At 37.1% G+C, this 22,434-nt stretch overlaps 2 protein-coding genes across 2 annotated transcripts in view; one reads left to right on the top strand and one right to left on the bottom strand.

The window, feature by feature from the left end:
- The window catches only part of KLHDC2 (kelch domain containing 2), a 12,480-nt gene extending 2,181 nt beyond the window's left edge, over positions 1–10,299 (top strand). The window contains exons 2-13 of the mRNA XM_077761271.1: positions 1,885–1,964; positions 3,818–3,935; positions 5,714–5,829; positions 6,143–6,224; positions 6,396–6,479; positions 7,006–7,086; positions 7,159–7,217; positions 7,597–7,706; positions 8,096–8,168; positions 9,480–9,567; positions 9,668–9,720; positions 9,937–10,299. Of these exons, the coding sequence (XP_077617397.1) occupies positions 1,885–1,964; positions 3,818–3,935; positions 5,714–5,829; positions 6,143–6,224; positions 6,396–6,479; positions 7,006–7,086; positions 7,159–7,217; positions 7,597–7,706; positions 8,096–8,168; positions 9,480–9,567; positions 9,668–9,720; positions 9,937–10,060 (1,068 nt within the window). The 3' untranslated portion in view covers positions 10,061–10,299. The remainder of the gene's footprint in view (positions 1–1,884; positions 1,965–3,817; positions 3,936–5,713; positions 5,830–6,142; positions 6,225–6,395; positions 6,480–7,005; positions 7,087–7,158; positions 7,218–7,596; positions 7,707–8,095; positions 8,169–9,479; positions 9,568–9,667; positions 9,721–9,936) is intronic.
- Positions 10,300–11,287: 988 nt separating this feature from the next.
- The window catches only part of NEMF (nuclear export mediator factor), a 53,084-nt gene continuing 41,937 nt past the window's right edge, over positions 11,288–22,434 (bottom strand). The window contains exons 23-33 of the mRNA XM_077761270.1: positions 22,052–22,331; positions 21,275–21,317; positions 21,090–21,139; positions 19,311–19,464; positions 14,945–15,022; positions 14,597–14,794; positions 12,982–13,014; positions 12,065–12,165; positions 11,930–11,973; positions 11,770–11,849; positions 11,288–11,497 (exon numbers count right to left, since the gene is read on the bottom strand). Of these exons, the coding sequence (XP_077617396.1) occupies positions 11,420–11,497; positions 11,770–11,849; positions 11,930–11,973; positions 12,065–12,165; positions 12,982–13,014; positions 14,597–14,794; positions 14,945–15,022; positions 19,311–19,464; positions 21,090–21,139; positions 21,275–21,317; positions 22,052–22,331 (1,139 nt within the window). The 3' untranslated portion in view covers positions 11,288–11,419. The remainder of the gene's footprint in view (positions 11,498–11,769; positions 11,850–11,929; positions 11,974–12,064; positions 12,166–12,981; positions 13,015–14,596; positions 14,795–14,944; positions 15,023–19,310; positions 19,465–21,089; positions 21,140–21,274; positions 21,318–22,051; positions 22,332–22,434) is intronic.

The raw sequence follows: 22,434 nt of genomic DNA, 5'->3' as shown, positions 1-22,434 counted from the left end.
GTCCTAATTTAGTTGAACCACAGAAGCTTTTTTTTTTTGCCAGTCCTAATTAATCTGCAATATTTTCCTCAGCACCCGATGAATAGCTGTTTAGAGGAGAGTAGTTGGTAGGAGGAAGGGGCAGTTATGTAGTGACCTTTATTAAAATGTAAATCCATTGGAGAAAAGTTAACCTGTTAGTCACACTTTGGTCTAAACTACATATTCATAATTTTTTGTAAAAATCAGCATTGCAGGAAATGGGACTTGACTTTGGGGAGTGGGGAGAGCGAGGATTGTCAGGAAGAAAGATTTTGCTTTTTCTTTCCTTTTTTAAAATGTTAACTTTTGAGAGAGAGCAAGGGAGGGATGGGGGGGGCAGGGGGGGAGGCACAACCGGGGATCCGAACTGGGCTCTGTGCTGACAGCAGAGCAGGGCTCAAACCCATGAACTAACTGTGAGATCACGAGGTGAGATCATGACCTGAACCGAAGTTGGATGCTTAACAGACTGAGGCACCCCAGGAACGAAGGTCTCTGATGGTGTTTGAGGCCCCGGATGCCTAGGACTTAGGCACGATGGAAGCATGACCAGTGAAGTGGGTGAGTGGTTCCAAAACAGGCTGTCCTCAGTATTTTGGCTAGAACCCCGACAAGCCCTTGGATATTGTTTTGAAGGCAATAAACTTTAGCCTCCCACACAATAGTCCCTTTTCCTCTTCAGACCAGGCTGAGCTACCCAGGGTCAGCCTGCTGTCTTGCTTCCAGCCTTCTCTTTGTAAGTGGTGGGATAGAAAGAGAAATGTCTATGTGGCCACCTGCTCTAATACTGTATAATAGCCAAGCTTATTAGACTCTGACACCCATTCTCCGTGAACTGCTGTTGTTTACCATATGTTGACATTGTTCAAAAAGTGGCCAGGGAGGTTCAAAGGCTGGGGAGGTCAGGCAGTGATTGAAGTTGCAAATTCAGGGAAAGGAGGGTAGAATCCTCATTCCACAGTTACTTGCCAAGTAACCTTGGGCAAATTACTTACTTCTCTAAAAAACCGGTTTTCTTGAAATCTCAACTACTTTTTAGGATTGTTATAAGGATTAAAAGAAAGTAACCCATTGGGGAGCCTGGGTGGCTCAGTCAGTTGAGTGTCCAACTTCGGCTCAGGTCATGATCTTGTGGTCCCTGTGTTCGAGCCCCAATCAGGCTCTGTGCTGACAGTTCGGAGCCTGGAGCCTGCTTTGGATTCTGTGTCCCCCTCTCCCCCTGCCCCACTTGTGCTCTGGCTCTCTCTCTTAAAAATGGACATTAAAAAAAATTTTTTTTTTAAAGAGAGTGATCTGTTGGTTGCACTCCACTAGTTATGGTATATGGTAAACTCATTGTTAAGAATTACTATCCGAAGGGAAACGGAGCAGAACAATGAACAGAAGATTCTGCATATTGATTGAATCATTGCCCGCTTGCAATTCTGCCCTCCCTGTTCCTTGGTAGAGAATGGATAGATGAGTAAAAATGGCTAGAAAATGACCTGTGTTAGTGAGTCTGGCACTTGCACAGAACCGTCTTTAGTGTGCAAACCACAGCACAGCTAACCTCTCCTGAAGTCCTGCAACTGAAACCTGGGGTGTGGTCTGTTCAGGAATAATGTGACCTTAGAGATTTCCCAGAGACTTACTTCCTGCAGCACTGCACCTGCTGTGTCAAAAACCTGACTTAAGGGTCATTTGTATTAAGTATGTGGCCTGGAGCGCAGAACATCGTCCATTCAACAGAATTGTATCGTAAGACCTATTTAACGTCTCCTCTCATTAACTATTGCAAACAAGGTAGATATGAAAAAATATACAGTAGTGCGTCTTTAGAATACCAATTTTTTTTTATATTTTGTATTTTTTTATTCTTCTTAGAGTAATCAAGTCAGAGGATTATATGACTTTTATCTGCCTAGAGAAGAACTATGGATCTACAACATGGAGACTGGAAGATGGTAACTGTGGATATTATGAGGGGGACTAAAAAATTCAAGTAAGGTTGTAAACAAAAACTCTGTAAAACCCATTCCAGTAAATAAAACGATTTTATTTGAAGGAGGAGAGTTATCTGTATGTTCTAAAATCAGCCTTCTACTAGTTCAGTTTAGCTGCTAAGCATATATTAGCAACTCTTCAGTAATTACTTGGTGATTTTTTTTTTAAGTTTATTTATTTTGAGAGAGAAAAGCCCAAGCAGGCTCTGTGATGACATTGGGCTGGAACCCATGAACCATGGGATCATGACTTGAGCCAAAATCAAGAGTCGGACGCTTAGCTGACTGAGTCACCCAGGTGCCCCTACTTGGTGCTTTAATGACCTTTGAAGAAACTTCTATTCCGGGCTCCATGTAGTATCATTGTAATACTAAAATAAAGAGACAGAGGCTTCCAATTCTGGAATGGAAATGTAATAATAAAAGTTCCATATATGTTTTTTCACCATGTTGTACCTTCTGTTATATGGAAAATGAGAAAAGAATTTCTAGATTGTATCTGCTAGAAATAAAGGTGGTGTTTTATTTTAATGAGCTCTAACATTAAAATTTCTATACAGGTCTCTCTAAAATAGTGTGTTTTGTTTAAAAAAAAGAACTTTGCCTTCCATACAACTGGGGATATTCTGAAAAGGATCTTTTGCCAGTCTTGTGACAGTGGTACTCAAAGAGGCTCTTGGCAGAATTTTAAGAGTTCTACTAAAAATGGGACCCCTGGATGGCTCAGTCAGTTAAGCATCCAACTTTGGCTCAGGTCATCTCACAGTTAGTGAGTTCGAGCCCCACTTTGGACTCTGTGCTGACAGTTCAGAGCCTGGAGCCTGTTTCAGATTCTGCATCTCCCTCTCTGTCTCTGCCCTTCCCCTGCTTGCATTCTCTCTCTCTCTCAAAAATAAACATTAAAAACTTTGAAAAGNCTGTGCTGAGTGCCAGCTCAGAGCCCGGAGCCTGTTTCAGTCTGTGACTCCCTCTCTCTCTGACCCTCCCCTGCTCACGCTGTCTCTCTCTCTCTCCTAGAAATAAATAAAAAACATTAAAAAACTTTTTTTTTCAACTAAAAAGTTGATTTGAGCTGTTTCATCATCATTTGTTTTTTATTTTTAGAGAACTAGACATTTATAATGGCATTCCTTTAATAGGGGAATTCTACATATTTTTAAAAAAATTGAGCTCCATAAGAAATTTGTAAAACTAAGCCTGCCAAACTTAAAGCTTAACATAAAGTGATAGAGTGAGCAGATCCTAATCCTGTTAATACTCTGAACTGTAAATTTCTTAGGCCTTTTTGATTCAGTTTTAGATTCGGAATGATTGAAAGCACGCAAACCACTCACAGAAGTGCTTGGCCTATAAAAGTATTACCTAAGTGCCTGTAGTCCTACCTAAAGTTTGAATCAGATTCATTTGAAGGGCTATAAAGGTGGCTAAATAAAACACACTTGTTCAATTAATCTGTCAGGAGTGGGATGAAGTTTTCCTTTCAGGTCCCTGGGCGACCCAAAACCAAAATAAGCCACTTATGGTTGTGTCAATAAAATAACATAAAAGGTGTGCTCCCGGGATTTTAGAACACTGGGCTTCATGAGCTTCTCCTCCCTATGTGTGGGGTCCATTGGGGCTGCCTGGGGAATGGGTGAAGCAAGAGGAAGGAACTCATTCTTAAATACTTTTAGACGTAGATGAGAGCCCAGACATTATCTAGCCGGCCAGCCCATTCTATTTTTTCCCTTTATTATGGGGATAGAAGAAAAATGAGGAACTTGTGCATGTCTTCTCTTTCGGGAAACATTTACATTCAGTCTTTTTGCCCTCAGGAAAAAAATTAACACAGAAGGGGATGTTCCTCCTTCTATGTCAGGAAGCTGTGCAGTGTGTGTGGACAGGGTGCTCTACTTGTTTGGAGGACACCATTCAAGAGGCAATACGAATAAGGTTAGTGTTTCTAAGGATTATGGTTTAAGGCAACTTTACTCTTTTTCAGACAACCTTCGATTTCTAAAGTTAGCCCACACTTATTCCTGTCCCGGTTAAAAAATGTATGTACTTGATAATGGTATGAATGTGCATTTTAATATTTTGTCTACCAGTCCCTATTTCTCTAGCCCTTTTGTAAAATCAACTTTGATAACTTGGTTGCAGTAATCTCGTGTTTTTTCTTTGTGCCCTTTGCAGCTTTGGTCTGTTAGAACCCTGGGTGTTAGGTAAATATTAGTAAACCAAATGAAAACAAGATGCAGTCATGAGAAGCAGGGTAAAATGAACAGACCACCATTTGGCTATAAGGATAAATTAATACTGACAAAATTTTATATAGTAAAGTTCCCATAATATGGTACCTTAAGATACTGTTGTTCAGACTTTTTGTTTTTTCCAGATAGGAAAAAGATGACAGTTGTTCTCTCAGGCCAGTAAGACACAAATACCAAGGAGAAAGATGCGTATGGTTTAGGGAGTCTCTTAATAAATTTATTTAGCAACTTAGCACCTTGTATGCTGAGCACTTGGTTAGACATTGGAGACACAGAGAGCAGTGATACAGTTCCCGCTTCTAGGAGCTCATAGTCTAAAGGGGACACACATAATAAGTAGATGATTCCAGTAGCATATAAGGAGATACACAGAGCCTGGCTCATAGTAGAAGAGCTCAGTAAATATTGTTAAATCTGAAAAAGAATCCTTGACGTTGTGTTTGGCAGGATGGAAGAAGAGAATAAGGAAAGTCTTTACCCAAGAGGGTTGAATAGAATCATAACTGGAAGGGGTAGTCAAGATAACAGTACCAGGAGGCAGAGGTATAAGCAAATTTTGTTCATGGAAGCGCTGAGTGGTTTGGTGTGACTGGAGCTTGTGGATGACATAGTTTCAGATTATTCCTAGGATCTCTAGGGATTTCTCTGAGATGCCTTGGAACCCCCGTGGGAGGAGAGTCCTGGTGTTAGGCAGTCTCTGGATCACCCCCCTAGTGATCCATCTTAACAAGTGTAGCTTTACTTCAGTTAGGCTTTTGCTTAAGATTTTGTGAAGAAAAGGTTCTGTGCCTAAATGATTCTGTGAGGCACTGCTACGGGCTGTAGTGGAGCCCTGTGTTTTTTAGGCCCAAGGAGGAGAAAGAGAACTTTGACACAACGTGAAGCGGCTTGGGAAAGAAAGCTATGGCTTTAGGGATGGACAGAAAGGTGGCTAGAGTTGAGTATTTTAAGTTTGATCAAAAGGAGGCTTAGGAGTCTTAGGAGAAGTAAAAAGATATATATAATGGACAGGTTTATTCAAGTATCTGGATGTGAACCCTTTAAAAGATAGACCAGTACTTAATCTTTTAACATTCAGCCTTACCTCCTAAAGTAGGCACTTAAGACATGTTTGTTAAATTGAATTTGAAAGTGAAATTGCTTAGTTGAATTTTTTGGTCATACCCATAGATTAGAATAACTCAAAGTGCCTATGTAAGGCACAATGCACTTCTATTCCTTCATCCAAAAAAAATGTGGCTATTGGAAAAAAGTGAGCTCAACAGGGTGCTTAGTGACTTAGGTAATTTATATTCTGGCATAAGTTCCTTATGTAGATTTGGGCCAGTAACAGTCTATAGTCAATTTTAGGAGAACTGAATTAGATGACGTTCCTGTTATCATAAATCACAACAAAATTAAGTGCCAAGGTTGAATTTCTCTTGCATAACCAAATCTAACTGAAATCATTGCTTCTGACAGTTTTACATGCTGGATTCAAGGTCTACAGACAGAGTACTACAGTGGGAAAGGATTGATTGCCAAGGAATTCCTCCATCGTCAAAGGATAAACTTGGCGTCTGGGTATATAAAAACAAGTGAGTTAGCAGCCCCATAGGTTTGGGGTTTTATTTGCAAAGTGGTTTTGCCATTCAAGTATCCTTATCCCATAAACACTGTAACCCTAGAACATAACTTCTAGGGCCCATATGGGGATTATGTGAGTTAATAAATCAAAGCACTTAACACCTAAGACATAATTAGGCATAGTAGGCATTATTCTGTGAATAAGTATTTTCATATATTCAAGCATGCCTTCTCCATTCCTACCATGATAGAAGAAAAACTTCTTGTACATTCCTAACCTGTGGGTGTTAGAATTTCTAGTGTCTTGTTTTTTTTATCAAACAGGTTAATATTTTTTGGAGGTTATGGATATTTACCTGAAGATAAAGTATTGGGAACTTTTGAATTTGATGAAACATCTTTTTGGGTAAGTGAAGCTTCATATTTGTATATGGTCTACTTAGTATGTTGAAATAATACATCTTGTGTTAGTCTTGTTCATTTTACCTTTTTCATAAACCAGACAAGGATATAATTTTACAAATATTGTTTGTATTATATTGAAAAAATAACTCAGATTCTTACTCATTTTCTGTAGAATTCAAGTCACCCAAGAGGATGGAATGATCATGTACATATTTTAGACACCGAAACATTTATCTGGAGTCAGCCTATAACTACTGTGAGTTACTGAACAATAATGAATTATTAAAGTAAGGCTACCTGGAGGAGAGAGGGAATTGGGAGGTGGTGTAAAATTGACAGTTCATTCTTGTTTTTCTGGAGAGGAAATCCATTGCTTTCATTATTCTCTAAGGAGTCCATACCTCAGAAAAGTATAATGTGTGGTCTAAGCCAGCATCTACTCTCAAATAGATGTTAAGGGGTATTGCTTATAACTAAGTAAATGACTTGGCACTACACTGTAAGTTACTCAAATATTCGATTTCTTTTTCCTCTGACACAGGTATCCTATAATGTGCTACATTTTATTATTTAAAAAAAAAAAAAAAACATTCTGTTAATTAGTGCATTCAGTAATACGTCTCAACAATCTAAAATTACAGCTCCCTGGGTTAGTACTGCTGTTGACTAGACATCTGCTAGATGTCTTGAGCCTTTAAGCTCAAGTGTCTTGCATATCCTCATCCCACATCCAGAGAGACTCTGGTGTTTATTTTAAAAAATTGCTTTTATGACTTTTATAGGGTAAAGCACCTTCACCTCGTGCTGCCCATGCCTGTGCAACAGTTGGAAACAAAGGCTTTGTGTTTGGAGGCAGATATCGAGTAAGTATATGAACAGTTTCAATGACTTGCTTATGAGTCATTCACGATAATTACTTAATTATCCTTTTTCAGGATGCTAGAATGAATGATCTTCACTGTCTTAATCTGGATACATGGGAGTGGAATGAATTGTATGTACCACTTTAGATAATTACTAAAATTTTTTAATGTTTTTCTTCTGTTAGCACAGAAAATTGAAGCAAGTACATTATATAACTGACTTTAAATAAAAATCTCTAGATCCTTAAAGAAGGAATTTTATTTTTTGATTTCCTGTTCCCATAACTGTGCCTGGCATACAGCATGTGCTCAGTGTTTGTTGAAAAGGTCTGAAGTTCACTAACCTCCTAAGAACATAGTTAATACCAAGTATGTAGCTATTAATACCAAGAAGCCTTTTTAAAGTTTCTTTTCATAAATTCTGTATAGATTTTCAAAGAAAATAGCAATATTTCTGTGTTAAACAGTGGCATTTAAACACAGATATTGTAACTTAGCTATTATTTTCAGAATTCCACAAGGCATATGCCCAGTTGGCCGATCTTGGCATTCACTAACACCAGTTTCTTCAGATCATCTCTTTCTCTTTGGAGGCTTTACCACTGATAAACAGCCACTAAGTAAGTCCTTTAAAAATATAAGAAATCATTATATATCGTTCATATGTTTTACATATATATATATGGAAAAAATTCTATTTTAGATGTAAAGAGGGCTATAGGGTTGGTTGGAAGGTTTGCTTATTATTTTTGATCCTATAACAAATCTGTAATTGTTTTTATACTATAACATTGATCTGTTCTGTCCAGTGCAGCCCTTAAAAGCCCCACTGAAGGGTTGTGACTTGCAAAGGGTTTACTTGGTTAAGTGCAGGGAAAAACAAGGATTTATACTTTCTTTTTCTCCTCACAGTCTATTACTTTTCTTGCTAACGCTGTGCCCTTTAAACATCAATGTCCCATTAACAAAATAACATACTTCATGGCTCTTCTTTCTCTGCTTCAATCAGGTGATGCTTGGACTTACTGCATCAGTAAAAATGAATGGATACAGTTTAATCATCCCTACGCTGAAAAGCCAAGGTACAAACTATTTAAAAAGTAATTCTTGTACATCTTTATGGACCTCAGTTATTCAGTAGGAGACTGGGGGTGCCTGGCTGGCCAGTCAGTAGAGCATGTGACTCTTAATCTCAGGGTTGTTTGAGCCCCGCGATGGGTGTAGGAATTACTTAAAACCTTAAAAAAAAAAGATGTACAAGACTGGTAATGATTGAAGAAATCTGTGACTACATTACGTCCACCATTCTTATTATAACTAGCATTCGCTAAGGTTTAACATCATACACCCCTCCTTTTTTTTTTTTTTTTTTAAATGTTTGAGAGAGCGAGCACCTGTCTAAGCATGAGCGGGGTAGGGAGAGAGAGAGTTCCAAGCAGGCTCTGTGCTGGCAGTGCGCACATGCAGACCTGGTCTCAGGAACCATGAGGTCATGACTTGAGCCGAAATCAGGAGTCAGATGCTTAACAGACTGAGCCACCTACGCACCCCTAACATCATGACCTTTTGAAAGAAAAGAAAACCAATGCTTTCATGGTGCATAAAAAACAGGGCTGGATGTTGACTTTCATGTTTTTATCATAAAATTGATGTAGTTAATCAAGCTCTTTAGATTGAGCTGTTTCTAGGTTTGTCATTAAAAAACAAAGCTGGAGAGAATTTCAAAACCTTAAAGAATGCATATGGGGGGAAAATCCAGAACTTTCTATTAGAGTTGCAGTAGCACTGTATAATAAATATTAAATCACCCAAAAAAGAAGAGTTATTTTTGTTAATCTCAAGAATTCTTAAGAAAACTGCCAAAGCAAATGATAGAATCACAACTGGTATTCAAAGCATACGTAGGTAGGTCAGCCTGCATTTCCCCACAAGCCTCGGATTTAAGTACACTTATGCCACAAAGGCTTCATCTGGCACAAAAATTCTTTCCATAGAATTACCAGGCCTGATACTTTGAGTATGTCAGACAGATTCACAGCATCCTTCAAGTGTTTAAAGTCAACTGGCCCTGCCTATGAAAAGAAGATCAAGAGGGCATGTACCACACATCTCCTGTAAGATTTTTATTGCTAACAAAGACCTAGAGAACAGATCATTCAGTTCAAACCCCTCATTGCAGAAGTTTGGGCTGGAACAGAGAGAGAAAATAATATCCAGATAAAACAGACATTAATTGATTTTTCTAGCTTTTGACTTAAGATGATTGCTTCTCAGCATTAGGTTTTGGTCTATACTGAAAATGTCTAGTCTTTATTTCATCATTCAGTTCGTAGTATAAATTGTCAACGTGGTGTTTGGGTAACTTAAAACTCAAGCATTTGTTTTAAATATAGATTATGGCACACAGCTTGTGCCAGTGACGAAGGAGAAGTCATTGTTTTTGGTGGATGTGCCAATAACCTTCTTGTCCATCACAGAGCTGTAAGTATACTTACTACCCTGTGTTAAAGGACACTTCATCCTATTCTGAGACTTGTGAAGTACTTACTTTTTAATGTGTTCTTCATTAAATATTTTTCAGGCACACAGTAATGAAATACTTATATTTTCAGTTCAACCAAAATCTCTTGTAAGGTAAGTAACTTTTTACTTAGCATTCAGATTATTTTAAATTAGTGCTCTTGAAAAACCAGGTTAATAGAGAACTTAAAAGCAATGACAAGTCTTCATTGATAAAACTAGTTCTTACGAAAATCTTTAAACAAAGTGGGCTTGTTTATTTTTTGGTTAATTCTTCAAGTTAATGTACTTCTAAAACAGTAAATTTATTTTTCTCTTGTCCACTTTCAGGCTAAGCTTAGAAGCAGTCATTTGCTTTAAAGAAATGTTAGCCAACTCGTGGAACTGCCTTCCAAAACACTTACTTCACAGTGTTAATCAGAGGTTTGGTAGTAACAACACTTCTGGATCTTAAGGCTTCATAGATAATGCCTCTGATCACCTTGCATGGATAGCAATTCTGTAAACATCAGAGAGTGGCATTGTTTGTATAATTATATGCATTGTTGTAGTTTGCAGCTTTTTGGTTTTAATGTGCATGTGAATGGCCTAGAGAACCTATTTTTGTGTCTAAAGTTTACAATAAATGTATTTAACACCAGTAAATGTCTTCTATTAAAGCAAAAGAAAATAATACTTGGCTTTTTACCCCAAGGAATGGTTATTAGATTTCCTTTTTGGTAACTTCAGCATATATAGCTATAGAAACATTATACTAGTTATTCTTATCNCGTATTTACAACACTGCTATATGTGCAATTACAAGGGTTTTGTTTTTTTTTTTTTTAACATTAATTTCAAATGGAAATACATCATCAGTAGGACTAAGCTGGTAAAAGAAATTCTGGAAGGACCAACAGCTGTTTAGTACTTTGACCTTAATGCTTTGGTATAGGGGCTGGGGCAAGTGGTCGTATTGACTATAGGTAGCCATTGTTTGTTTAATCATTTAAAAAGTGAGGGTTTTTTTAGCTCCTAGAAGAATGGAAATGATGTAGGACTTTATTCTCCATTCGTTAGGAGACAGAAGAAGAAAGCTGTGGCAGGAGTCTTAAGCCTAAAAGTGCACTTACGATATCCTAGGTTAAGATACTCTGTAACATGCTGATAATTACTAGAGGTAGAAAATAAAATGGTACAGAACTGAATGAGGTTACAAGGAAGAAATGAGGATGAAAAGTGAAGTATAAATGCATGGAAATGATCAATACGATCAATACCAGTTTTTCTAGGTGTTATTTCTTAGGCTGAATTACGTCTATTTTAAATCTGGTCTAATATTTTTTGACAAGCATTTAGGGTTAAGTCTTGGAAACCTTCTGCCTCTACTTAACTGCCCCCAGCCCCCACCAGCGCACCAGAACACACAAAACCTCTTGGGACTGGCCTGTGAGTAACAGAGCTCTGAGGCGCTATGCACGGTAGGCTAAGTCAGCAGTGTAAGCGACTGAGCCACTGCACACTTCAGTTCCTTTACAACACGAAATGAAAACTTAGTATTAACCTCCTAAAATTTTAAAAAAATGTAGAATAACTACAGCTGTATACAATTAGCATTTAACTGTCCACAAATATTTTAGGAAACCCTATCATAGCGTTTCCTTTCTATAAAACTGGGAAAAAACAAAACAAAACCAGTAAGTCCTTTTGGCGAATATAGCAAGGCAATATTTAGTTCATATTTAAATGCGGAAGTCTTGTTACATGGTGTTTTCATCTCTGAACTTTCAAAAGACTATAAAATTGGCTCTTCTCAAATATTTTAGGATTTCAGCTATTTTCTTTTTACATTCAGAAGATTGGGTGCAGACACTTTGACTTTGCCAGGAATGTTTCTTGATAAATCCGTGTCCTAAAAAAAGAGAATTGCTGAGTATCTTCAAATTTTATATGGTAGTCCTGTTTCTTTTATGACAATTATGTGTCCTCTGCTGTTAAAAGGCAGGCATTTCCAAAATTTTCAACTGAAATGATCTTATTTTACTGCTTCTAGTAAGACATTTTCTACCAGAACAAGATCTGCAGCTTGGCATGTATTAAAGAAAGAACCAAAAGTAGAGAAGTATAACTGCTAACATTTTTAATTGCACCACCAACCTCCAGACTTCTGGAGGAATACTTTACCTTTACACTGCGAAATAAGTCTTTTTCTCTTGCTGTTGCTTCTTTGGAATGCATGAAACTATTCAAGGCTGTTTTTGCAGCTGTAAATAGAAAATACAAGAATCTACTTCTGTTCAGCGAAGAAGTGTTCAAAATCATAACTGAAAAAAATTTTAAATACCTTTTCCCTTTTTCTGAACTCCAGGAGTAAGTTTCACTTTGTATCTTTAAAAAGGAATTACGTGTATTACTAAATAGAGATTTCAAAACAATTCATAACTCACTATTGAGCTACTTTAAACTAAAGATGACTTACTTATAGTTTGTCATGGTGGAGTAAGGGGCACATATTGGAATGGCAAACAGTAATACATCTTCGGGATGTGGCTGCCCTGTCAAAGAGTCAAAGAGATTTTCCTAAAAAGGGAAAACAAAAACAATCATAAAATGCATACTAGTCCTAAAAAAGGAAAACTAATACTTCAACATATTTTTATCTTTTTCTGATAGACCTACAGTCTTAAGACCAATGGTATTTATACTTAACATTCTTTACTAAAAAATTTTCCCATAGCATTATTCTCAATGATTTTCAAAAACTTGTAAATACATACAAGAGAAAAAGAGAAAAAACCTGTTGGGTAACAGTACTCATTGCAGAAAACTGCTATGGATTAAAAACGATGTAGAATAATGACCACAAAGATTTAAATCCATTGCTTGGAAATGGGACTAATACTTTGGCTACACCGGTAGTTCCTGACCAGAGGGGATTTTCCGTCCCCATTCCCCTCAGCCCCTGGGCATTTTTGCCTGTTCTTAAGGAAGAATCTTAGAGCCTTCGTAGAGTTGCCCTTTGGTGGGCTGCCTATAAGATTAGCCATATTTAGCAACATGAATAAACGTAGATAAGATGCTTGGTGCTGAAGTAGTGTTACTATGTGTCATGGACTTCTCTAAATGCTTCATGTATATTTTCAAAACAACTCTCTCCTGGTAAGGACAATTACCCAGACTCTTGAGATGAGGAAATGGAAGCACAATAAACAAGGATTCAAGGCTGCAATTCTATTTAGCAAAGTTGGGATTCAAACCCAGACTGTTGGAATCTAGGGCCTGTGATCTTGTCCTAGCCTTTAAGTTTTAATTAGTTAGAAACTGTGTATAAAATGTTCTGGGAGCTAGACTGTATTCAGTGTGTGTCACAGTAGGGACCCCAGCACAAAATCATACCTCATTACCCTGTTGATCCAGATCTTGCTCCTCCTGCTCCAAACATAAAAATTTTAAAAGTCAGCTATAACTTAAATTGAAATTCAACATGATTAAAAACTATGAGAAGAAAAAAATATTAATACAAGACTATTACATTGAACCAACAGGTTATGGACCCCAAGAATGTGTTCTTCAATGTCCCAAAACTCTAGTGCATTAATTTGTGCATCTAGTATTTTGGAGAGCAATGTCATTCAAAGAGAAAAAGGATTGTTCTCTGAAGTTTTTTTTAAAAAAAGGACTTTCATTTGGATTATTTACTAAAACAATAAAATAAAATGTAGAATGACAATTTAAAATGACAACTAAATTTCGTATGTTTGCCAAAAGAAAATGGGAGAATCCTGGTGAACAGAACTTCTATTTTTTAGTTTCCCTTCAATAGTTCTAAGAAAAAAATTTCACTATTAAGGTAAGCTTAGGGGTGCCTGTGAGTCTCAGTCGGTTAAGCATCTGACACTAGATTTCAGCTCAGGTCATGATCTCACCAGCTATGAGCTCGAGCCCCACATCAGGCTCTGTGCTGACCATGTGGAGCCTCCTTGGGACTCTCTCTCCACACAATAGGTAAATAAAAAAATAAAAACAGAAGTTTAATTTTGTTTGCTTTCCTTAGATGATCTCTAAGTAGATATTTTTATGTATGATTTGTAATACCTCAATATTAATGAGTTTACTGAATTACAAATAGGAGAACAGTGAAAAAATCTGAGGATCACACTTAGTTATAACACTGTTCAGAGAAAAAAGCAGTAACACATTTAGAATCCCTGTAAGCAGTATCTTCACTGAACAGAACAATTCTAACCAAAGCTTTAACTGCAATAAATAAAATATAGGCTAAGTAAATTTTTTTCCAATTTTATAAAATAAATCCTTTGCTCAGGATTTCAAGATCTACTTTTTGTGTATTTTCGAGAGACAGAGTGCGAGTGGGGGAGGGGCAGAGAGAGAGAGACACGCACAATCCGAAGCAGGCTCCAGGCTCTGGGCTAGCTGTCAGCACAGAGCCTGATGTGGGGCTCAAACCCACAAACTGATCATGACCTGAGCCGAAGTCTGAGGCTTAACTGACTGAGCCACCCAGGCGCCCCAGGAAGATCTACTTAAAGCTGAGCTGCTTGTACTCAGGCAACCATCTTACCTAGAAAAAAGTTCTCACTGATTTTTCAACCAGGGCACTTGGCAGTTTAAACATTATGTAAGATGATACAGCATATATTCCCATAGAAAAATCTAGGGAGGTACAAAGTTACTTTCTACTCATCTTCAACATAATCCCAATTATTTGTCTTATTTTAACTAAGTTCCCACTAGAATCAAAGCCTCTGCATATAATTCTTTTCTAAAGGCTTGTGATAAACTACTGACCTATTATGAACGTGACCATTTTTACGCTTATATCCTGGAAATTTAGTCTTTTAGGTTGTATTTCTAAGATGACTTTGCATTAAGGATAAGGTTACCACTTGTCCTGGTTTTAGCACTTGTAAACCTCATTATTTTGGGAACCGAGGGGATTAGTGATCCTAACTAACAAAGCGAAAGCCCACATATGTGTGGTAAGCCTTACCTTGTCATCATGTGGATCATCTACAGCCAACTCTTGTAACTCCTGAGTTACAACCTCAAGAGAGGGAGTTTCCTTCTTGATGCTGTCTGAAGCCCTTTGTCCACCTCTGGGTTTCTGGGGCTGTTTCTTCACAGGTTCATCCTTTGTTTTTCCTTTCTTCCCCTTCTTCCCTTTTTCTTCTTTGTTTGAACCTGCAGACTTTAATTCAGAGAAGTAAAATAACATTGTAAGTATGTTCAGTATTGTCAATATCTTAACAAAAATGTACTGAATCCTACCATATGATAGGCCATGGTCTGGATGCTCCTTAAAAAGCAAAGGAAGAAAATATTTTTAGATGTTACTTACCCCCAACAATTTCATGATGAGTTCACGTTCTTCTTCATCTTGGTCTTTGTATTTTTCCTTCATTTTTTTCATCTTACTCTACAAAATCAAAAGATTTTAGTTGGAAAACTTCACTTAAAAAATGTCAACAAAGGGGCGCCTGGGTGGCTTAGTCGGTTAAGCGTCCGACTTTCGCTTGGGTCACGATCTCGCGGTTCGTGGGTTCGAGCCCCACGTCGGGCTCTGTGCTGACTGCCAGCTCAGGGCCTAGAGCCTGTTTCAGAGTCTGTAACTCCCTCTCTCTCTGACCCTCCCCCTGCTCATGCTGTCTCTCTCTCTCCTAGAAATAAATAAAACATTAAAAAAAAAAAAAGTCAACAAATATTTGTAAAGAGAAGGTGCTCCTATTGTCTGTCCAAAATGCTTCCTGAGCGAGGTACCATTATAATAAACAATATGGAGGCTACAAAGATGGATAAACCATAGTCCTTTGCTTCAAGGAGTTTACCATCTGGTAGGAAAAAAATACATATAAGAGCAAGGATAAATTAAAGCAACAGATTCTAAATGCAAACATTATTTCTTAGGTAATTCAGAGGAAGACATTTCTTTCTGCTTAAGCAAAAACTGTGGGAAGAAATAAAGTAAAACCTGAAAGTCTTAAGTGAATTTTATAGTATCAGAATATACAAACAGCAGGACTATAAGGTAAAAACAGGACAGCATAGTAATACCAAGTTATTGGATTTGGTTGGAGTCAGGATATACATACAGAGGAAGAAAAGGGAAGAAGGCAGCAGAGCTAACCTGGTTAAAGGCTCTTAAGACTTTGAATTTTCTCAACAAACCGGTTTTATCTTTATCTTTTACCTGGGCTACACATCCAGATCACTTAGTAATTTTCTTTTTCACCTAGTAATTTTTTAAACCACAGACATCTAGGCCTCACCTCCGAAGATATTTGCCTTTATTCATCTTAGCTGGGGCCCAAATAACAAATTTTAAAGATTTCTTTAAACAGGACACACACAAAAAAAACCTAACTACAAAAGAAAAGATTGATCATTCGGACTTCATTAACAAATGCTGTTCATCAAAAAACACATGAAAAAAAGCAAGCCTGGGGGTGCCTGGGTCAGGCAGGTGCCTGGGTCACTAAGTCAGCTGAGTGTCAGACTCTCAATTTTGGCTCAGGTCATGATCCCAGGGTCATGAGATCAAGCCCTGTGCTGGCCCCAAGCCAGGGCCCTCGCTAAGCATGGAGCCTGCTTGGGATTCTGTTTCTCCCTCTGCCCCTCTCTCCCAGTCAAGAGCTCCCTCCCTGTCTAAAATTAAAAAATTAAAAAAGGAAGCCTGAAAAGTATTTCTAACATATATATCCAAGAAAAGACCTATATTCAAAATTTCAAGGAACTCAAATACATTAATGACAAAGCTGGACAACCTGATTTTTAGAACTGGACACTTCAAAAAGAGGACAAATTTCTAATAAACATGAAAAAGTGTTCAATATCAGTTATCAGGGTCATATAAATTAAAGCCAAAATAAGACTGTGGCATATACACGCTTGAATGACCAAAAGACAGCTGAGAATAACAAATGTTACAATGCAGAGCAATTATAATTCTGATATTCTGCTTGATAGGAAATTGGTGCAAGTACTCTAGAAAACCGATTGGTAGTATATACTAAAGCCACACACAACATAAATGCTATAATTCAGCATTACTCCTAGCTATACATAATAGCGATTATGTTTGGTTTTTGTGGGAATACTAATTAGGCACAAGTGTGGGCTTTCTAGAAGAGTGAGTCCTAGAAATATATTTAATAAATGTCCTGATCTGGCTATTGGCTTCACAGATACATGTGTATTTAAAAATCCACTGATCTAAATACTCTAAATGTGTGTATTTTACTATATGTACATTATGCCTTAAAAAAAACAACCCCTGAGAGGGTGCCTGGGTGGCTCAGTCTGTTGAGCGTCCGTTTTCGGCTCAGGTCATGATCTCACAGTTTGTGGCTCTGTGCTGACAGCTCAGAGCCTGGAGCCTGCTTCAGTCAGATTCTATGTCTCCCTCTCATTGTGCCCCTCCCTGACTTGCACTCTCCAAAAAACAAAACATTAAAAAACATTTTTTTAAAAATCCTGAGAGTAAAATGAACAATATCACCACAAAACTGAACGAAGAAATGGAAAACCCAATGAAAAGAACAGTTTCTTGGAAAACAGAAGTTAGGAAATTCAACTTTGAAGAAACAAAACTGAATAGACCTATGATCACTGAAGAAATGTAATCATCACATACAGTAAAAAGGTGGTTTCAGACCATCATTTGTTCCGGACACATGCTTATTATCCTAAGCACCTGTATGTCACAGTTGATTTCAAGAACCACTGGCTCAGTTATGATCCAGCGTTGCCTACTACTCATTCCAAGATTCTGCTTGTTTATCAAGCTAAAATTTATTAGAAACGTGTGCTCCTCTTGTGGAACACTTGCAGAACAAGTTACTTGTGAGTAAAAAGTAAAGAGCCAAAAATAAAGAAACCAAGAGAGGGGGATGAGCAATGTGATCTTCAGTGACTTCTTTCCAAAATTGCTGTTTTGTGTAAATGAAGGCAGAAACTTGGTCCTTCTTGTTTGCCGCTGAATGTGCCATCCCTAGCAGGGGAGCTGGTACAAAGTAAGTGCAAGTAAAACCTTGCATTGCAAGTAACTTGTTCTGCGAGTGTTCCGCAAGACAAGCACACATTTCTAATAAATTTAAACCTGATAAATGAGCAATGTCATGCAACATGAGTAGTATGTGACACTGAATGTCACGTGATCACAAGTTTGTTTTGGTATACAAAGTGCTTTGGATTACAAGCCTGTTTCCAGAACCAGTTATGCTCACAAACCAAGGTTTTACTATACTTAAAAACCTACCCACAAACTGCCAAAATCCTAGGTCCAGTTATAAGCAAATGCTACCTACTCACAAACTGCCAAAATCCTAGGTCCAGTTATAAGCAAATGCTATCAAATTTCAAGGAATGATATCCATTTTATACAAAATTCTAGAGAGCAGTAAAAGGAAAAACTTCCAAACTGACTTTATGAAGCTGGTATAACCTAGATAGCAAAACCAAGGGCAGTATAAAAAATCAGAGGCCAATTTAAGCAGTTAAGTAATTTACCACATTAACTGATTAATAATAGATGCAGAAAAAGATGCTAATCAATAAAATTAGCTAATCATTATTAAAAATAACCCTTCGTGAAGGCTATCTACCAAACAACATCCCACAATGATAAAAATCTTAGAACAGTCCCTTTAATGTATAATTAACAAAGATTCACAGTATTACTTCTATGCACCACTGTACTGATGTTTGAGCCAGTGCAAAAAACAGAAGCAATAGATACTAGGATTAGAAAACAAGCCATTATTTGGAGACACTATGTGGCCTACCAATGAAATACTAAAATATTCAATAAGATTACCTGATAGGAAATCAATGTAAGAAAATCGTCTTCCCACAAACCAGTAATAACCAGAAATAACAGGAAGAGAAAGTTTTAAAAATATACCATTAACAAAAAGAAAGAAAAATTATAAGCAGAAGGAATCACAAGCAGGCTCTACACTGTCATAGTGCAAAGCCCAATGTGGGGCTCAAACTCACAAATCATGATATCATGACTCAAGAGTTGGTGACTTAACTGACTGAGCCACCCAGGTGCCCCTGAATGTACCTATTAATATGAGAATTGACATTCTTCCCTTCCATATGCTCGGCATGTTCATTTTTTTGAGGGTCCACTGGAAAAAAAAAAAACCCAGGAAATTTTGACCACTATGGACGGAGGGAAGATCATAAAACATGATCTTTAAGATTTCAAAGGAATTTAATTTTACAGTGATAAATTGATATATATTAACTCATAATTTCCTCTTTTTACACTGCCACAGCATTTAATTTTAAAGTATATTCTGTATCTACCACCTCTTCATTATTCACTTTTAATAAAATATATAGGAACTCTAACCAAAATCTCATTAATATCTGGGAAAAAAACCCTCTAAGCTAAATTATCAGTAACGACCACTCTGCTGTTACTAGCAGAGTGTCACTGGCAAATCGCAATCTTCTAATTCCTCTTTACATAAAATGAGAGGTTTTATCTAGATGATCTTCAAGAACAAAGAACAGTGATCTCCATGTTCCTTAAACCTTGTCTCTCTTTAACTGATTTTCAGTCAAAGAAACTCACATAGGATTATTTTTTACCTACATCTTTTGTTTCACTTAAACTTAAAAAAATTAAGAACCTCACAACTTCATTTGTGAGCAAAGAGTACTCAATTTAACAGTTCACCCCGAAGTTTTAGTACCTTCTGTCCTCGCTTCATTGGCTGCACAGCTGGGACACTTTTGCTTGTGTTCTGATGAGTTTCAATGTGTAGAGCATTTTCTTTTCCTTTGTCCTTTACCTCTATCACTTCTAAATCCCCTGAGTCACTTGGAAGCTTTTTCTTCTTCATTTCCCTAAACATAAATGAAATGGGAACGTCTAATTCTTTGAATTTCAAATCCTTAGTGCCCTAAAATAGTACAAGGGAAGGAGAACATGTACAACATGTAAAACATCATAGCTTCTGCTTAACTACATAACCACCAGACTACACTATAAAAGAAGCACAAATCATCACATTAGGAGAAGCTGAAAATTTTTTGTTCGTGGATTTATCATTCTTTCAGTCAGCCAGGCTTAACCCTTTACTCATCCTTGGTCAGTAGCCACTTTCAGTCCCTCCACACACCTCAATGACCAGGCACTGGGTTTTGCAGTCTTAAGTTACCATGGCCTTGACAGATCTTAAAATATTCAATAAAATATTTGTTGCCAGGTTAGCTGAATAAACACATGAAAACACACATATTAACGAGGAAGGGGAAATTCTAGTACTATGCTACTTTTCATGTGCAGTCTTTTCTATCCCCGCTGCCTCTGTCTATTCCAGGTCCTCATCACTTTCTTCCTAGACCTTCCTCCAGTGTTTCCTGTAATCTGCTCTATATGAACTTTTAGATAATCTTCCTTATTTACCTATGTCACATTCCCATTTAAAATCTCCCAAAAGTGCTCATCACTTTCAGGATAAAGTCCAAAGATACTTAGCTTATCATTCTATTAAGTTCTCCACTTTTGGTCCAAAATCACTTTGCCAATCTTACCATCTACCAGTTCACAAACATGAACTTCTTGCTTCTTTCACCTCAGTCTATTTATGATTTCCCCAAAGCACTATGCATAGTACTTCCAAATCCCTGCCCTGTTTTGTTCATGCTTATTTTCTTCAGAATCTGACCATCTTATCTTCATTTACATAAATAAGTCTTAACACATCTTTAAGGTATACATCTGATAGTATTTCCCAAAACACCTAAACTCACAGCAATTTCTTACTCCTGAACTACTGTATCCCTACTTAATATGGCTCCTTCCTGATCCAGGACTCAAAAACTTCCTGAAGGCACAAATTCTGTATTTTACCTCTTTGTACACTCGGTATCTAGCATAGTGCCATGTCCTCAAGAGAGTTCACAGAAACTGTTTCAAGACTACTGTTCTAACAAAAGGGTCTACTGTCCACTCCACTCTAGGGTCTCTTGAGTGCTTTACTAGCTGCAAAGCCCCCCCCCTTTTTTTTTTTTAACCCTATAGTGTTAGTGGGTATTTTTTTTTTTTTTTTTACCCTATAGTTGTCTCCTTCTGCTTCTCCCTTTCTATTTGCCTTCCGAGGCCTGGTATTAAAAAGAAGAAGAAAAATATTTTCTATTAAATAAAACTTTCCTTATTATCTTCAAGTGTTCCTGTCAATATTATCCTAGAACCAACCAATTTAATGCACTGCAATCGCTATCGCACATATTTATGTAACAAAGGGTCTCACTCATGTTACTTATCTCACTGATTGTAGTGACAGATCAGGGCTCTAAAACAGAAAAACCTATGAGAGCTGAATATTAAGAACTAAACAAGGTTTTCTAAATCTTGGTAATTTTAATAAGGGAAGTTTTTGGAACAGCCAAATGATCTGTCATAACTGAAATGTCAGTAACAAAATAAATGTATATGCTTTTCAGTTAGATAACACAAATATGATTACCTTCTTTCCTTGGCTGACAAATGTCTCCGGCTCTGTAATTTACTGTCACTCTATTAAAATTAAAACAAAAAACACAAGCAAATACAAACAATAACATCACTACTATTAATTTTTCAGAAAGTAAAATTAAAAAGTAGAAAATTATTCACTGTGATGTTCTTCACAGAACTTTGAAAATAGCTTACCATACTAGAAGATTCTTCTTTTGAAGCCAATTTCTGTAGGGACCTATGGAAATAAACAGAACGAGGCATCTACTAGCTTGTAGAAGGCATTCATTTAAAGTCTGCAAACACTGCCATATCATACATACCCTTAATTATTGACAATCCTAATTTTCAAACATTGACAAATTTTTAAAACATAATCAAATTGCTCATCTCACACTTTTAAATATATTCTTAAATAGCAGACATGTACTGAACACTTACTATGTGCCAGGCACTGCCAGATGCTTTATATACAAGTAATCTTCACCAAAACCCTATGAAAGGGGTAACATTCCGTTTTCACAGAGAATAAAACTTAAACACACACAGAGTAAGTTATTACCCTAAGACACACCCTAAGACTCCATTCTGGTCAGACTCCTAAGGTGTTCTTAATTACTCCAGTGAAATCATTTAGAACTATGTTATTGTTTACCTGGTGATCAGTAAGACACTAAAGATTAAAACACCTATTTTTTTTTTTTTTAATGCAACTGCCTCTGTTATTAGCATTTATACTCATTTACTTGTTTCTACTTTGACCTACTTTGGCCACTTTTATATCTACTGTATTTTTCTACCCTGGGTCCTTGAAATTTCTTTAGAGAAATCTACCCCAAATCTAATGGTAAAAAGATTAATTAGATTTTAGGACAATGGAGAGTCAAAGCAATGAAGTCAATCATGGTATTACCTTTGTAAGGATTAACTCTTCCATCATTCCCAACTATAAAATAATAGGCTTTTAATTACCTTTGGGATTGAAGGTGAGACAAGTCAATGGTAGTGTCAGGATAATTTAATGTCTCTTCGCCTTCATCCTTCATTTCAGCAACAGGTTCCTGATCTTTTACCACCTCTTCAGATTCTCCTTCATCTTCTGAGCTCTCTTCCTGAATTAGTTCGTCATTTAGCTCATCTCCACCAGTCTGAATAGCAATATCCTCCTGGTCAACCTGAGTCATAAGCTCCACTTCCACAGGCATTTCATGTGATTCCTCTTTATCTTCCTCACTGCTACTGTCCCCTCCGTCTATAGAATCATTGTAAGAAAAGTCAGAGTGCTATCACCGTAACAAAGCTAGAGGATTACTTGAAAACTTTAAAAACAATATTCTGTTGACTCTGTTTCCACA

The sequence above is a fragment of the Crocuta crocuta genome, unplaced genomic scaffold, assembly GCF_008692635.1.
Source record: "Crocuta crocuta isolate KB4526 unplaced genomic scaffold, BGI_CrCroc_1.0 scaffold163, whole genome shotgun sequence".
NCBI classification, from domain to species: domain Eukaryota; kingdom Metazoa; phylum Chordata; class Mammalia; order Carnivora; family Hyaenidae; genus Crocuta; species Crocuta crocuta.
Note: the sequence above shows the minus strand (reverse complement) of the source record. Positions and strands in the feature narration are given on the sequence as shown.